Source organism: Corvus moneduloides, chromosome 12 (genome assembly GCF_009650955.1).
Source record: "Corvus moneduloides isolate bCorMon1 chromosome 12, bCorMon1.pri, whole genome shotgun sequence".
Classification (NCBI taxonomy): domain Eukaryota; kingdom Metazoa; phylum Chordata; class Aves; order Passeriformes; family Corvidae; genus Corvus; species Corvus moneduloides.
Window position 1 is genome coordinate 4,051,922 of NC_045487.1, and position 16,802 is coordinate 4,068,723.

Genomic DNA, 16,802 nt, shown 5'->3' on the forward strand with positions numbered 1-16,802 from the left:
CCAGAGCTTGAGCTAAAGCCACTGGAATCTGATTATTTCAGCAGGTTCTGGATCAGGCTGAGGGGTAAAAAGGGAAAATAGGTGACTGGAATTTCTATGGAAAAGAGTGGTTAAGGAGATTTCTGATATAAAAGGAGCTCTTTGTTGTTTCCACAACAGCAAGTGGTCTGCACAGAGGATTTTTATAAAAATATAGTTTTAAAGGCAGCTAAATGACACTGCAGAACGACCCACTGATGAGAACAAGCTCTTGCTTTCATTGACATTAATCGAGATGTATTCTGTGAAATCCTAAATGTAGCAAGGTAGACTTTAAAATTTAAAATATAGCATCTATTCAATGGTGATTATAGCAGGGAAAAGTAATTTATGAAAATGCCACCAATACACAGGTATCAAATCCTAAAATCACTATTACCTCAGCTTTTTATGCATGAATTCCAGGTCAATATGTGTTTGCAGTGCGATAACAAAAGTAACAGGAGTGATAACAACTTAATAACTTAATGGCTGGGAGAATGTTAATATGTTAAACTTTCTGCCAAACTGAACACAAAAGTGAGAAAATTATTTTTTTGTTGTTGTTGTTTGATCTTCAAGAAAATCCTTCTTTATATGCCTGAAGGACACTTTCATATCTGAAGGCAAAAGATCTGCCCAGCTTTTCTGGAAATGGTATTCTATACGCAGTTTTGATCAGTTTAATAACTCAAACGTATCATAGATATTGATGCACCCCCTGTGACTTATTCTATTTTGTGCCTTAAAATTAAATGCAAAACATGGTATTTTATTTATGCAGTGCATCCCTTTCTGCAGCAACTGCTATATGCAAAATCTAATAACATGGAACTCTTGGAGCCTGTTTGTCAATATCTCGTATGAGAGTCCGTCTCCATACCTCTGCACAGTCATTTTCAGCCTGTTTGGAATTCTATTCTAAACAGAAAAATGCTAATATACGTTAATGGGAGTGATTGCCTGCTATATCAGAGAGGCTGATTCTTGATCTTATTTTCCAAATAACTTATTGAATTGCCAGATGACTAAACTCAACTATTCACACTTCCTTGCCCGAATATTTTCTGCTGTGAGAGAATCCTGATTCATAATAAGATTATTGATCCGTTATCATCTGTTCTAAGGCAGAAAGCCATACATGTAGGATTTAAGGCTCTAGGCACTTTTTATCTCATATCCATAATATTTGCAATCTCTATCCTGTGGGGATAAGCAGAGAGCAAGGCACAAACAAGAAATGCTACGGTTTCAATCCAAGGAGCTTAGTTTCATTATTTCTGTTTGATACTTTAGGAAACATGCACAGCCATAAAGCAACTTGCACTAAAGGTATCCATGCAGGCTGTGACTTGGTAGGAACGAGAATGTGGGTCTGCAAGGAAGTTTTCGCCAGGATACTGAGGCTGCTGTCACTGCTGTAACAAACACAGCTGAGTGCTGGTGTTGGGAAAAGCAGTGGTTTGACAAAGGGAAAAAAAGCAGCAGCTTTCTGCCCAGCCCCTGGCTGGTAAAAGTGCACTGGACAAAGTAGCAGGACTGGGGCAACTTCATTTCCTCCAGCCTGACCTTCTGCTGGAGATGATTTTAAAGTTTGTCTACAATGTGCTGTCTCAGGGTGTGCTCCTCACTCTTATCTCTTCTTTTCTTTCTCCTGTTCCTTTTCTATCTAGTGCCTGAAATGCGTCCTGAGGGTTTGACAGTTTCTATTTAATCATTTCATCCTTCTGCATGGAAGACTGCTGAGCACCATACAGTGAAGTCACTACCAGCCTGGAATTCCCGAATATCTGCCTGCCCTGTTATCTGCTTTGGTGCCAGACTCTTGATATCTCACTCCCCTCCACCCCTCACCCTGTGTCTGTAATGGTGTAACAAATAAAAGTCCTAAATAACTTCCTTTGCTGTGGGGAGGGAAAAAAAAATTAAAAAGGCTGCCAACACACAGAAAGAGGCAGAGACAGATTGTTTCCCAAGGGTTCCTTTTAGCTCCCAGTATACTGAGGGTATGTTCATTAAAACCAGCATTAGATTTCAGAGGGGGAGCAGGACCAGCAGACACCATCTTATTTAGCCTCAGAGGACACAGTTCAAGTCCCAGCTTGTCACCTTTTGCAACTCACCATTTATTATGAGGCTCTACAAAGGCCTGACTACACTTTCTGCCTTCCACAAAACCTGACTCTTTCAATATATACATAAGTCCACTAATGTCTGGACAAATGCTCAGATGAGATGAAATTTCCAACTTTCAGTTGTCCCACTTTCTCCATAGAACAAAGCAGGGATCAAACACTGGACAAGACACAAGTCAAAAAATAAAGAGAATGCTGCCAGCTGTTGGCTTGGCCAGTTTCTCCCCAGCGAGGGTGTGTGAGTGATTTATTTTTCCGTTAGGGATTTGAGGTTTAGCAACACTTTGAATTATTCAGAATGAATCCAAAGTTCATTTGGGGAATCCTGGGTGAATCAGAACATTTCCAGGTCTCTTTTTTTTCATATCCCCAAGCACTCCGGTCCTGACTGTGCAAGAGGGGATCAAGCAAATGCTGGGCAGAGCAGAGCACGAGCAGAGCTGTGCACATCCCAACACTGCTCCATGGGAATGTTCCACTGCTCACCAGCACCGCTCCATGGGGAAAGCTCCTGAAATCCCATTCTTTCACTGAGCTCTGATTGCACCAAACTCCAAGGGTGTACAGGCACATATCTATTAAAGAGTGATGTTACACCTTCCACAGGCTCTTTTGTGCACTCACGTTCAAATGCCTCTCAGAAATGACAGAAGATTTTTGGGAATAGTCCCCTTTGTCAAGACAGACAGAGAGCAGTGTCAAAATCATAGGAGGGAGGGGGTACCTCCAGCAGGCTGCAGAAAGCAATTCCAGCTGGAATCCGATGTGGAATCTGATGGATAGATTTCTGCATGTATGCCTATCTGTAGGTAGAGAGATTCACGGGGTTTAGGGCATGTGAAACGTGCAGACATCAGGAAAAGCAGGAGTGCAGTATCTGCTCCTGCAGCAGATTGTGTGATCAGAGAGCGATGGCCAAGCTCGCTGATGATTGAGGAACCCCCTCTCTGCCCACACTGTAGCCATTCAGGCCACCCCTGGATGGAAAGCTGCAGGCTCTGCAGATCTGTTGTGCTTCTGGCTGAAGAGGAGGAAAACAGGGCCCTCAGATGCAAATAACAGTTATATAGTAAGTGATATTCCAACAGCCACTGATTATACTCTGGCCATGAAGTTAATTTAGTTAATCACATAGGACAGATCAGTGAAGCCAGCTTGAATCATCCCCCATCTTTAGCAGGAAAGAACTGCACCCCTTCACCAGCAGAATACCAAAAGCTTTTCTGCACAGTCCAGATTGCACCTCTAAATAATTTCCATATTCATCCAAAGTACGGTTGGTAGCAATCAGAAAGTTTTAGGAACTACACTCTGTTCCTAGGCTCAGACTGCCAGTCAGCACATCAGAGATCATTGTTGAGAGCCATTCCCAAACACGTTGGGAATCTGCAATTAGCAACATTAACAATGGGATTTCACAGATGTAGGTTACATGCTTTCAGAAGAGAAATGGCAGTTGCTGGCAGTGGGGAAATACTTAAGAACTACTTATCCCCTAATTAGACAAGGTACTGTTCTCTAAGTACTAAATGCTAAGCACTGCTCCAGCATGTGCTCATTTTAACCCCACAGAATTATGCTGAATTACTAAGGTTCCATCTGAGCATTTCTTAGCCAAGGCTCCTTGCATAAACAGATGGAGCAGTTCTGCCGTTTCCATGCTGACACATTTAGACTACAAAAGTACAAGATTAAGTTCAAATTTATCATAAAATCTCTTTAGATAGGACGCTGTAGTCTTTATATCCTTCTCAAGTATGACGAACAGAAAGACAACACTGTCTGTTTGGTGTTTAAAATAGGCAAATAGATGAAAAGGTTGAGAAGAAATTTTGGTTTAACAGCTACAGAGGGGTTGCTGAGAACAGAGTAGGACAGCCAGCCCCAAAGATCTTTATATTCCCTTGAAGAAGGGGATGATCCTCACTGGATGGATTTCCCAGGGCACATTAAGGCATCATGTAACTCAGCAGGGCATTGCAAACACCACAGATCCCCACACTAAATGGGTAATCATCTGGTTATGGGCTGAATATCAAAATCCAGAAAAAGGTGATGAATGAATGTTGAGATGATGATGTGACATCGTCACCTGCAAGGAAAGGCTGGCAAGTGCCATAATATGCCTGATTTAGACTGGTTGTCTCTCTGTGAAGCAACACAAAGTGGTTGGAACAGAATCCAGGAGTGGGGCCAAATCAGCCCTGGCTTTCAAACGCAGTCTGGAGAGAGATTTCAACACTAGGCATCAATTAATATTTCTGGAACATTCTGAGGGGAGACTCCCCAGAACCCAAACAGTACATAAGGAGAAAAGGTCACTGGCAGAGCTTATAATAGTCTGGGCAAATACACATCTGGCAGTTCCTACTCATGAGACAAGATTTCCTCCAGATTGCAACTTCCATAGAATATCTGATAAGATTTCCCTTAGATTGTAGCTTCCATGGAATATCTCCCCTCACAGATATTGAAGGGCTGCTTCTCTAAGAAAACCAGAGCAAAACTTCAGAATGTGATTATCAGAGAAGCAGATCTTTACACATAAACCAGTCCCTTGAAGTTTGACTCCAGACCTCCTGTCAGAGACATCTCAAACTCCTCTGTGGTTTTAGTGACTTTTAACCAGAGGATGATGATCCCCATTTTGAAACTGCTCCTAAGATTCCAAAATAAAACCATTTGAACACTCTTGTGAACGCACCAGAAGGAGCAAGACTTGCTAGTCTGAGGCACAGGAGAGCCAAGTGCCCAGCTTGCTCCTGCAAGTGGAGCTTTCGTACTCTGAATTTGGCAATCTCTAGTCCTAAAGTCACAGCTCCTCCACGTAAGAGACTCCCTCAAGTATGACTGTGTTAAAATTTAATTTGGTGAAGAAACGGCATATTTTAATAAAATTAAATTCCATTTCAGTGTTCCGATCAGCTTTCTGCAGTTAGACATTCTGGTTCTTTCTCTGCTGCTGGCAATCCGTATTCTCATCGTGTGCTGCTTAAAGTGCAGAGCAAAACCTTTCCTCAGCCACAGAGTTTCAGAAGTTTGTTCAACCTTTCTCCTCAAGATAATTTGTTTTTTTTTAATGGAAGACTTAAGTTATACTAATATACTGTTAGGAATATAATGAGAATGTTGGCAATTGAACGTCTAAATACCAAATCAAGACAAGAGATCAGTCATTTTTATCGAGGTTTCTTTATATTTCTGTGAAATTATAGGTCTGTAAAGGTACCAGGCTTAATTGTCTAGTGAGCCTCTGTCTTGCCTGCCTCTCTCGTAAATGCCAGGACACAGAAGTGAAGGCTATCTCACATTTCCTTTTGTTACTTGCAGGGTTGTGAAGTAAACAATTCAATCAATTTGTGAAGTGCTTTATCCCCCAGAGAATGAGGTTTGTTCTACACTGAAGTTCAGGAGGGGAAAAGAAAGGACAAAGCATTCAGTGGACAGAGCAGAACAAAAATCATCAGGGCATAGAGACAGAGTGTGTGTGCTGCTGTTTCTGTGCAGATGTTTAAGCAGTTTACCACATAACAATGTCAGATAAGCAGACCAATATGAAAATTTAAGTCTCACAGCATACAATTCATTCCCATGTACTTAGACTTGGAGTGAAACATGAAGGTTCTGTAAATTCTAAGTTACACATTTAAACTGATTTTCCATTTTCAGTTGTGGCCAAGCTGTGATTACCTGGCATAACATACACTGGAAGAACCAGCCAATTTTAATACTTGGCCTCTTTCATTTGAACAAACTCTTTACGAATGTTTAGCATCCACACCTGAAGATGTAACACATCTTCCAAAACCCGGGAAATCTGCATCACAAATTAAACGAAGTACTAAAATGTTACAGCAATATCTGCACTGAAGACTGATTTTGATCTCTGCTAACAGATTAAAATTGCTCACAATCCTAGGTGACACATGTAAATATTTAGCAGCAGCATCTCCTTGGCACATTTTTTTTTAATCTTTGGTATTTATCTTACCTTTAATGCACCACGTTTTTCATTTGCTTCAAGAATAAAGATTTCTGCCATATCCTCGGCGTGCTCCGACCGTGCGTGGACGAACAAGGCTCTGCCAACTTCTGATACATTCTTGAGTGCAACCAAATTCCCATCAAGTTCCACTGTAAAGTCTGGGTTAGAAACTTCAAAGTTCAATTTGTTGTTTCCCTTGCAGTCATCAAATTTCACTGGGGGGAGGAAAAAAAGGGAAAAAAAAGGAAAAAACACATTATAAGTATCCACTTTGGAACAAGTGGATATCTTTATGTTATTAGCTTGTCTACAGATCTGGGAAGAAATGTCCCTCACTCTAAGGAAAAAAACTTTCCAAGAAATTTTATATTTTCCTGACTCTACTTCATAAACAAATCTATGAATATGTACCTTCAGAAGGATGAAGAGGCTTTGACCGTCAAAGGCTTTGACCCTTTTAACTGGGTAGGAGATAAACAAAACACTTTGGACGCGAGCCTTTTGGGATCACCCCAGTCAAATGCACACCCAGTTCCACAAATCGAGCAGTGGCAATAGAGACCTTGTTGTGCTCCTCATCATAGCCCAGGATCTCTAAAGGCTCTTCTGTGGCAAAGTGCTTTCAGATATTCAATACATCTTTAGGCTCAGCACGGGTTGTTTACAGAATATTCAGCCCCAGGCTACTGCAAAAGTTTTATAGAACAGAACAACCAAACTGTAACATTTCCTGCTACCGGGATTGTCACACAGTTCGTGAGCTGCACTGTATCTAAGGATTGTGAGAACTTTTAATTGAACAGTAGCTGTCAATAATCCTGTTTCACTTTACATGGAAGGTTTGAAATATTTAGGAAGGCCAGTATAAAGAGGAAAGTGTCCCTAAAGCACAAAGGTTTGAGACTTTGTCTCAAATTTCTTCTCGGAGTCATTTTGCACAAAATACTGGATACAATGTTAGTGATTTAACTACCAGCTATTTAAGTAAGAGATCTTCACACAAGCTTGCAATTGCTAAATGAACTTTCTAGGTTTTGACGTCTCTGAGTAATATATTTTCATGTGAAAGGTTTTTCTGCAGACAATCTGTTTTGTATTCCCTACCTGCTCCTCAAGTTACTGCTGCTGCAAACTTTTCACTTACCTGTATGCTCTCATTATTTTACACTTCACTTCCACTGGATCTTTAAAAACTGCATTATGCTTTCAGAAAAACTACAGAAAGGAATACCAGCTGCATAAAATCAACAACAATGGAGTTTTACTAAAAAATAAAACACGTTGTATAATTGTTTAAATTCAATTTAATTGTTTAAAGTCTACACTTCTTGTATTGGATCACTGTTTTTAAAGAAAGAGAAATAATTCCAGAGTCTATCATGGCCAATACCTAAACTCTTCCTGATGATGTAATCTCTACAACTGGTCCTAAAGCACAGAAATAGTCTCAGAGTGGGTGGCCACTCAGCACTCCTGGGAAGTTACACAGAAATCCTCTTCATCAACATTTTCATCTCTCTACAGACAGACCAACATGAAGACAGGGCTGCCAGAGGACCTTGTGGAGATCCTTCCTTTCTGGGTATTCACTGGGATTGAATCCCAGAGTAGAACACCGCAGGGAAAAAGAACCATCACTGGTTCCAGAATTTACAACTTCATTTTATCATGAATATTGATGACATGGGTTAGATTAAAAATTGAACAATGCCAAAATCTCAAGCATTCAAGCAGAATCAGGCACAAAAAGAAAGGTGAGGCACTATTTACCAAAGCAAGAGTGGAGTGCTGGCCTTGGGCTGATCCCAGCCTCCCACCCAGCCACCCCCTCACTCCCCCACCTCAGCAGAACTGGGGAGGAAGGTGGAAAAGATAGAGACAGGGAGGTCACTTACTAATTGCCATCACAGGCCAGAAGGAAATGACTTGGGGAAAATTAATTTAATTGCCAATTAAAATAGATGTGGATGTTGAGAACAAGACAAAATTAAAACCACTCCACGAAGCCGTGACCCTGTGAATTCACACCAGACAATCCTCCTCCTGAGGAGAGTCCAAACACTGACAGACACCACAGTCTCTGGCAGAAAAACTCACCCAACAGCTGAAGGATCTGCTGCTGCACAAGGTTTAAGCTCAATTACATGTTTTTAACTAAAAACTGCTCCCATTTCCTCCGCTTTACTTTAGGGCAAGAGAATTATCCTTGGATTCACAGCGGGACAGAAAACCAGAATTTCATCAGCTCATTTGCTGTTTCATTGAATTTTGCTGAAAGCAAGAGGGATTATAAATAAAAAAGAAACAAAAACCCTTTTCCCTCAGACACTCCAGTCTCTCCAGACGAACCTATCTCGGGCTGTCAGGTGGCAGATCCTGCCTGCAAAGTCTTGTACTGAAGTAGAACCAGGCGGGAAAACCACTGAATGTGGGAGCAGCAGCAGCTTAAAGCAATTTCAGAGTGCTCAGAGCGTGCTGGTGCCCACACTGAGGCTGGGAACGGCTTCCAGGAAGGGTCTTGTGCTTGCAGCAGGATTTTGATGGGAGGCTCCCTGAACAAGGCCTCCCTGGTGAAAAAAACACCCATTGGAGTTTATGTTGTTTTTATGACAGGTGTTTTAACAGACTCACTTCAAAGCTACCAACCAAAGAAACCACAAAATTTTCCCATCACTACAAATGTGGGAAGTTGAAATTCTCTATGCAAACCACTGTATAGATACATATATTGCTCAGATTGCAGCCTTTGTGAATTACAAGTCTCTTATTGTTTTTAATCCCCTAAAAATCCCAAAACGTAACTAAATAATAATTTAAAAAAAAAAATGAAATTAGGTTTAGGAACTTGTTGTATTGGTGGCATCCCTTCCCACTGCAGAGGGTTTGGAACTGCATGACCCTTAGGGTCACTTCCAGCCTGAGCCAGTCTGTGATTCTCTGAATAAATATGTGTTTCTCATCATCAAAAACTTCTGGTGATTTACTATTAATAGCTCACAAATGGAAGAATTTAGCATCAGCCTCTGAGAAATTATGTCAAGAATAAAAAGTTTAAAAAAAAAGTTTAAAAAAAAGTTTAAAAAAGCCAAAGAAAACTATGATAAGGTAATCCCTTAAAACCAAATGTCGTCATTCAGAGCTGTAGCATCACCCAGCCAAACGCTACAGGTCCCTTTCAAGAAAAGGACAAACTGGGTTGTACTTCTGAAAGAAGGAGGACCTGGCAGGGAGTGCACTGCTCCCACCTCGCTGCTCAGTGTTCACAAACCCTGGCATTCCTGCATCACTGCCATCTGTGTGCTCTGGAGAAATTCAAAGACCACATGCAGATTTGACACATGGAATCAGGAGAAGTGCTTGAATCTATTCTATATTCCCTTGGAACTATGAATTAGAGACTTTAAAACCTTTTATATCTTGCTGTCTATTCATCTTGCTTTATGAAACCCTGCAACTTTTTCCAACAAGGGCCAAGGCAGAGCTGTTTGAAAGCAGGAAACTGGGTTTTTTCACCATGTCTCATCCAAAAGCACTGATGCTTTCAATTCCCAGTCCTACCACAGAAATGTATTTGGAGAGTATTTGGTGAGGTTAATAGCAAGGAGAAGGAAAGAAAATGAAAAGGCTCTGAGAAGAACTGATATGTAGGGGGGAATTCAGAAGTGGAAGGAGATGAAGTGATCGTGATGATAGAAAACATTGAAGATTATTTGGCCCAAGGGCCAACAGGGATGAAACTAAAACCAATTGTTAAGAGGGTTGAAGGGAACTGTAGCCTTAGATAAAATCCCTAGTCTGAGCTTGGGATCAAATGTGGACCTTATCAGGATGATGTCTCCTGGACAGGGCTGACCAGGGAACATCCCACAAGATTGAATTCCATTCCCAGTCATCCTCGTGGTGCTCCTCACTGGGAATATTTGCTTCCTTAAACTCATGTGACTTCTGGGGAAGAGCCAGTGCAAATACCCAAAACTTACAGCACTTGGACTGCCTGCAGCAGGCTCCAGGAGCAGCTACACAATCTAAGGAACTGGGCCTGGAACTGACCACACTGGCCTTCCGTGCCAGGCACTCAGCAGAGCTTTGAGGAATTTCAGCTTCATCAGATTACTCAGATTTCCCACCCACGGAACTACATCTATCTCTTAACCAAACCTGTACATTGTTAAAGCCTGTACAATGTTAATTAATTAAATACAAGAGAAATAGGATTTTTAGTCCTTATTCTCTGGTGAAAAAATTCTTGCTTTGTACATAAAGCCAGTGTAGAAATCTTTATGTAAAACCTATAAAGTGTGATTGATTAATTACTCCTTATGTCTCCCAGGTACCACCCAGTGTAACAAGAAATGAGACAGAAGTTGTGGATATCAGCTGTGGAAAGCGTCAGCCTGAGCTGCAAAGGTGCTCTCTCAATATTCAACACTTTGCTGCTTGGCAGCCCTGATAACATATGGTCTGTGTGGTGATGTTTGTGATCTTCATGCATTTGTTACAGAGATGAGGTGCAAGGAAAGCCCTCAGATGGATAATTGTCATTATTCCCACTGCCCACGTGCATTATAACGGGTTGGGGGAGTGGCAGCCTGATGAGAGGGGCCACACACCCCAAACCTCCCATGTGTTCCTGCACACTCGCTCTGTGTTACAGCTTAAGGAGCTTAACTGGATTTTAAACCCCTCAGAGCAAAGGCCACTTGTTTACTCTCTACATTCATGTTTGGTGCACAAAAGTGCAAAAAATGAATAATGGCAGCAGTTCAGCTCTAGCCCCAAACTAAAACGTTGGTAATGCTGCACCAGACATGACAAGTGAATGTCTCATTGACAAGAATTCAATGAGCAATTAAAACAATGATCTAATATTTATGTGAAGGTGGAGTTCTTCATTGACGCATCTATGACTCTTTTGATGTTCACAGTCATGCTCCAGCTGCCAAATGAACATCTTTATTGTGCCTAATATGACACATGCTATGAGACGTGCTCCAGGCAAGCAAAATGAAAATACTGCCAAGCAGCTCCCAGTGAAAAACATGAGTGTCATTCATCACCCTCTGTTCATTTCTCAGCCTCCTGTGTTAGACTTTTACTCCTTTTTTTAAAATTCTCATGTGAATTGTACAGAATGTTGCTTTCCACTAAGCAATATTCATTAATAGCAATACCTGCATGCATCCCAAGGCTTTAATCACTGACTTTGAGCTTATCATAATCAAAAGACCTGTTGGAAGAACTTGTGAAGGATCCTAAGTCCATTAGTGCATCGATGAGAAAAGTTGTAACTGGAAATATTAACCTTTATAGATCTCAGCATGAAAACTCAGGGTCCTGGGACTCATCCTTTCAGTGCATCCCATTTTCCCTGTTATGATATATCACAAATGTGACGTTTCTACACCACTGTGATGTTTGTGATAATGACCCACAGATGTTTTAGAGGATACCATTTTATAACATTGAAAGGTTAGCAGTTGCATTTCTTGTAAACAACAGAAAAAGAAAAGAAGCTGAAATAGGTTTGTATTCAAAAGCATATGTTGGTCTGATATATTCCACTTCCAAAGTAATTTTTTCTGAGTTTAATTCTCAGAAGTTTAATTTGTTTTGAACAGAAATACTGAATCCATAATTTTCTCTCTGGTGAAATCTCCACAGAGGTATTCTGAATAAATAAATACACATATTTATCTATAAGCACACCAAAACTAGCTCTGTATATCTCTATGTACAGGTATTCATATTTTTCTGTTAGCTGATCATAACAAGCAACAGAGTGGCTCCTCAATGAGGAAATTTCATATTGAAACTACAGACTTAATTACTGTATCAATGAATATTAGGATGCTCTTTGTAAATATTACCTAGCCTTGCTCAAATCTGTGGGAATTACAGCATCAAAGCAATGTTATTCTGTGCATTTTTTTTCTTCTCCTTTCTGGCAAATAACTTTAGATCATATTGAAGCCACAAGTCAGAAGCTGTATTTATGAGAGGTCTGGAGATGCAAGAAAAGTACATTACAGCTGCACAAAGGCAACTTAACTTCCCAGCCCAGCAGGGATCCCCCAGCTCTGCTCACAAGTCCTCCCTGCTCAACATTAGCGAAACAGGGAAGTTAGACAGAGACTAGCGAAGCTGAGCTTCATTAACTACAGAGAGACAAAAGTGATGGTTGAGGCAAATGGAAATGCTTGTGAGTGCTGTTGTTGTATATAAAAATTCATAAAGCACCACGACCCAGCGAGGCTCTTGTGAGCAATGAGCAGCGAGTGAGAACAGCGGGAGAGTTGCTGGGGAGGGGGACGGCCCCAGAGACCCCACTCGTGGTTCAGTGCAAAGTCTGGCTCTGGGACAGGCCCTCAGCAGCTCAAACTGCACAGACACAAAGTGCTACGAGCCTCCAAGAGCTGAGTTATCCTGTCACTGTGGGGAGGATAAAATCCCCCTGGAACCAACACATCTGGACTATCTGAGTCCATCCGAGAGCAAGAGGAAGCTGTCACAACAGCACCAGAACTGGAGTTGGGATCTCCTGGGTCAGTGGCTGCACTATAAGACAGATCAGACTGATCAGACAGATCAGACTGCACTATAAGACATGGCAATACCGTAGCTGCCGTTCTAAATCCGAGAGAAAAATTACTGTTTCAACAAAAATATTATGTCAAGGAGTGTGCCTGAAGAAAAAAATATAAAAGTAAAACTTTTAGATGTTATATCACAGTCATTGATCTTCTGAGCACAACAAATCCTGCCTTTCAAGCCAACAAAAATGTCCACTAGGAGAAGCAGCTTCTTTGCCTACCTTTGATGTGCCTTCAAAACCACCTCTGGAACACAAGTTCTGGCAGTGAGCCCACAGCCTGTGTGGTTCTGCTGTTTTCCTGCAAAAATACCTGAGCAGCAGAAGGAAAAAGTGTTGCCCCATGACACTTTTGAGGGCAGAATAATGTCCAGACAAGACACTGTCAACAGTTAAGTCAGACAGGTTGATCCTAAAGATATGATGTTATCATTGCTTCATAGCTAAAAGTGCTGCAGAAATAATGGATTTATGGCTTAGAAGCATGACTGAAGTATTTACGCCAAAAAAAAAAAAATTGAACATTTAATAAAATGAACAAAATTAATTTTATGAAAACCCTTCTTGAAGGTGTTTTTACAGCTTAATGCTACATTCTAACTCTGCAGTAGAATTGCTACAGAATGATTTTTTTAACAAATCCAACAAGCAACAGTGGGTTAATGTCTCGCACTGCATGTTTATGGTTTTCTTGCATTTATATAATTTCTTTATGTGCCCCTGAAGTAATTACAATGATGACTTATTTAGCATCCAGAGAGTCAAAAACGGAGGGAATATGAACAGCACAATGTTCATCACAACATAAGAATTGCTTAAGACAAATACACATTTATATTCAACTTCTTTGGAAAAACAAGTAGTAAACAACAGACTTCATCCCTGCACACACTTTTCAAGTCTGAAAAAATAAACTGATTACCTAAACTGGGAGACATCCCTATGTGGTTTATATATGGTGATTAGATTTGTGCAGAGCCCTGTTATGATGCAAAAATTAGGTCAGCAGTTCATCTGTCGGGCTCAGGGTGTTCATTCCTGCCCTTTGGAGAACACCCTTTCCACTGGAGAAATGGTACCTATTAATAGCCACAGCTTTCTCTGTGCTGTCAGAACTCATTGCAAGCACATATCACAGATAGGAGATAAGCTCCCTTAGATGATGAAAGACAAGGGATTTCACCCAGAAACCAGCTGCAGCCAAGGAGAAGAGTGATGTTTCTACAGAAGTAAAATCATCTGGTATCACACTGGTCTCTCTCTTGCATGTCCCCTACCACCTACAGTCGTAGCAGAGCTGGAAAATTGCTAATAACCTGAAATTATGCAGCACAGCTCACCTGAGCAATAAGTGATACCTGACTGAAGGCTCCCCTGCCTTTGTGTGATGGGTCTGATGTGTGATTCCAGAACAAGTGACTCCATCCACACCAAAACCCACATCAGCTCTGCTCTGCCCCTCTCCTCACCTCTGCTCCACCCAACACTAGTCTCTGCCATCTTTCAACATCTCACCGAGCTCTGCCTCTCTTCTCCTGGCACATCACACCACCCCTTGGCTGGATCTGAGTATCACATCATGTACCCTGAACTAGAGGTGATCAACCCTACCCTAAAAACAGAGGCATCACAACTTGTACCAGCCCAGATCTGGAGCAAAATGTCCTGGCCCTGCAGCACTGGGGTTGCTGTTTGGGATTCCAGCAAGTGCTTGCAGAGAGCACAAGTGAGCAAGATATCTCCATCAGCACCAGACTCAATGATTCCTGACTTTTTTCATGGCGCTGCTTCTTCTTGCTTTTCCCACCATGCTCCCTCATTCCTTTCCCCTAGAAAGGAAGATCCCTTGCTCTTCAACACATTTATTCTGCCAACAGGACTCCATCAACTGTCTGTGGCTGCTTAAAATTACAAGAAAACACAAACACTACAATCAAAACTGAAGACATTCCCTCCTCCCCCAGCAGACTTCACCAGCTCACATTACATGATACCTTCACACATCATTTTGCTGCACATTGTCTTATTTAGGGCAAAAATTTAATCAGGTGGAAGGAGCTGTAATGAGTTGTTCTCAGTTGGAAGTTATCTTGACTTATTCATTACAACACAGAGGTGTTATTGACTGATCTCCTGGGTCAGTGGCTGTACTATAAGACATGGCAATACCGTAGCTGCCGTTCTAAATCCAAGAGAAAAATTACTGTTTCAACAAAAATATTATGTCAAGGAGTGTGCCTGAAGAAAAAAATATAAAAGTAAAACCTTTAGATGTTATATCACAGTCATTGATCTTCTGAGCACAACGCAGAGTTCCATTTAACCAGAGCTGTTGTCTCTGTAAATGCAGGGGACACAAACTGACACCACATTTGTGGAGCTCCAGTCTCGAAGGAGCTGTCACATCTGGGGAGGAATGTGACGTTTACCTGCTAATGCTGCATCAATTCTGAGCAGCCCAAACGACCCCAGAGCCAGCAGTGATATGTAGAAAAGACACTTTTTAACTTAGTTGGTTTCTGTGAAAGGGTTTCCCCTTGCAATGCAAATGATCAATAGTTTTCCATTTTAGCAGATTTACACAACGTTTTGCTAAGATCCCCAGGAGAACGTAAGATGGAATTAACTTTAGATTCTTACAATATCTTCACCGGCTGGGTCCGAGACACAAGCAGACAGAATCAAAGACATTCAGATGCATTCAATGTGTCTGTGGCTCTGCAGATTGCAGTGAGAAGTTTGTCGATATGAAATTAATCATGTCCTATAGAGAAGGGAGATGGGACAGAAGTCTGAGTTTGTACAAGAATTCCCACTGGGATATAATGGATCGTTGCCTTTGAATGCTCCTGAATAAAGCTTGGAGAGGCAGTATACTACTGACCATGAATTTTCTTGTTTTCTGCACAGGTACACATCTGATCTTTGAGCAGTCGCCCTAAGTGCTAACAAACCCAAATTTCTTGACATATGTAATTTATTGAGAACTAATCAGTGGAGGTTGTATTCAGGAAAAGAAACTGTCCCAGGAGATTTAACTGTATAAATAAAAGGCTGCCAGCAGATGTCAAAAAGTAACAACAAGCAATCACTCACAGGAAACACCTATAGTGAAACCAGCCCAGAAGGTACCTTATTTACACCAGTATGTGTTTCAAATGCCTCCAAAGCCACAAATTTATTTAGTAAAGGTTTTCCATTAACTAGACAATTAGTCAAAGGTCATGGGGATATTCTCCTTCAAGTTGACAATTAAAACTGTTTATCTTCAAGGTCAGTTTGTTATAATTACAGTGATCTGTCATTTCTTAATGTTATCTGTCAAAACTTTTTTTTTTTTTATTTTTTTTTTTTTAAAGGCACGAGGTTCTGTCAGCACTCAACTAACCCCATTTTTCTATGAGTGTTAAATTAATCTAAGAGAAATTATGATATTCTATTAGATGAACAGAAGGTTCACTGAGTTACACATGCATTTCCATTTGCCTGAGGTTGGGCCATCAGTAAGAAAGGCGAAAAAATGATAGAAGTGAAATATGGGGCCTCACTGGAGGAATGAGAGCTTTGTCTGCTCCTCCAGTGGCAAGTTCAAATAATTCAATGATTTGAGGCTGGAAGAAGAAATTACTGTTGTAAAAAATATCTTTTGTTCTATACCAAACCCATGGCAGCTACTCACAGCCTGATACACTTGCTTTTATCAGAGATGGGAGAAAAAATATTGTTTGAGATATCTCTCCTGCTCTGGCAGTACTTGGAGACAAGAAGTCAAAGGGCAGGAGCTTTTCATTAAATAAGGCATCACTACAAAGTTCTTCTCTGCACATTTTCCACAGACGCCGTGCGAGGCAATATTGCCTCCACCTCCTCAGTCTTGGGTCTTGGTTTCACCTTCTGTGTGGAATGACAACTAATCTGAAATTCAGCTCAGTGCTTCCTCACCTCATCACAATAGATCCCAAACTATTGGTCAGTACATGCTAGGAAATGTTAAAAACCCCAACATGGACACCTACGTAGAGCTGCCCTTCTTCTGGAGTGATAATAATTATAAAAGTACAATAAAGTTTCCTTA

At 41.0% G+C, this 16,802-nt stretch overlaps 1 protein-coding gene across 2 annotated transcripts in view; it reads right to left on the bottom strand.

The window, feature by feature from the left end:
* The window catches only part of CDH13 (cadherin 13), a 449,036-nt gene that overhangs the window by 284,983 nt on the left and 147,251 nt on the right, over window positions 1–16,802 (bottom strand). For both annotated transcript variants that reach the window (XM_032121641.1, XM_032121640.1), the window contains exon 3: window positions 6,145–6,353. In XM_032121641.1, the coding sequence (XP_031977532.1) occupies window positions 6,145–6,353 (209 nt within the window). The remainder of the gene's footprint in view (window positions 1–6,144; window positions 6,354–16,802) is intronic.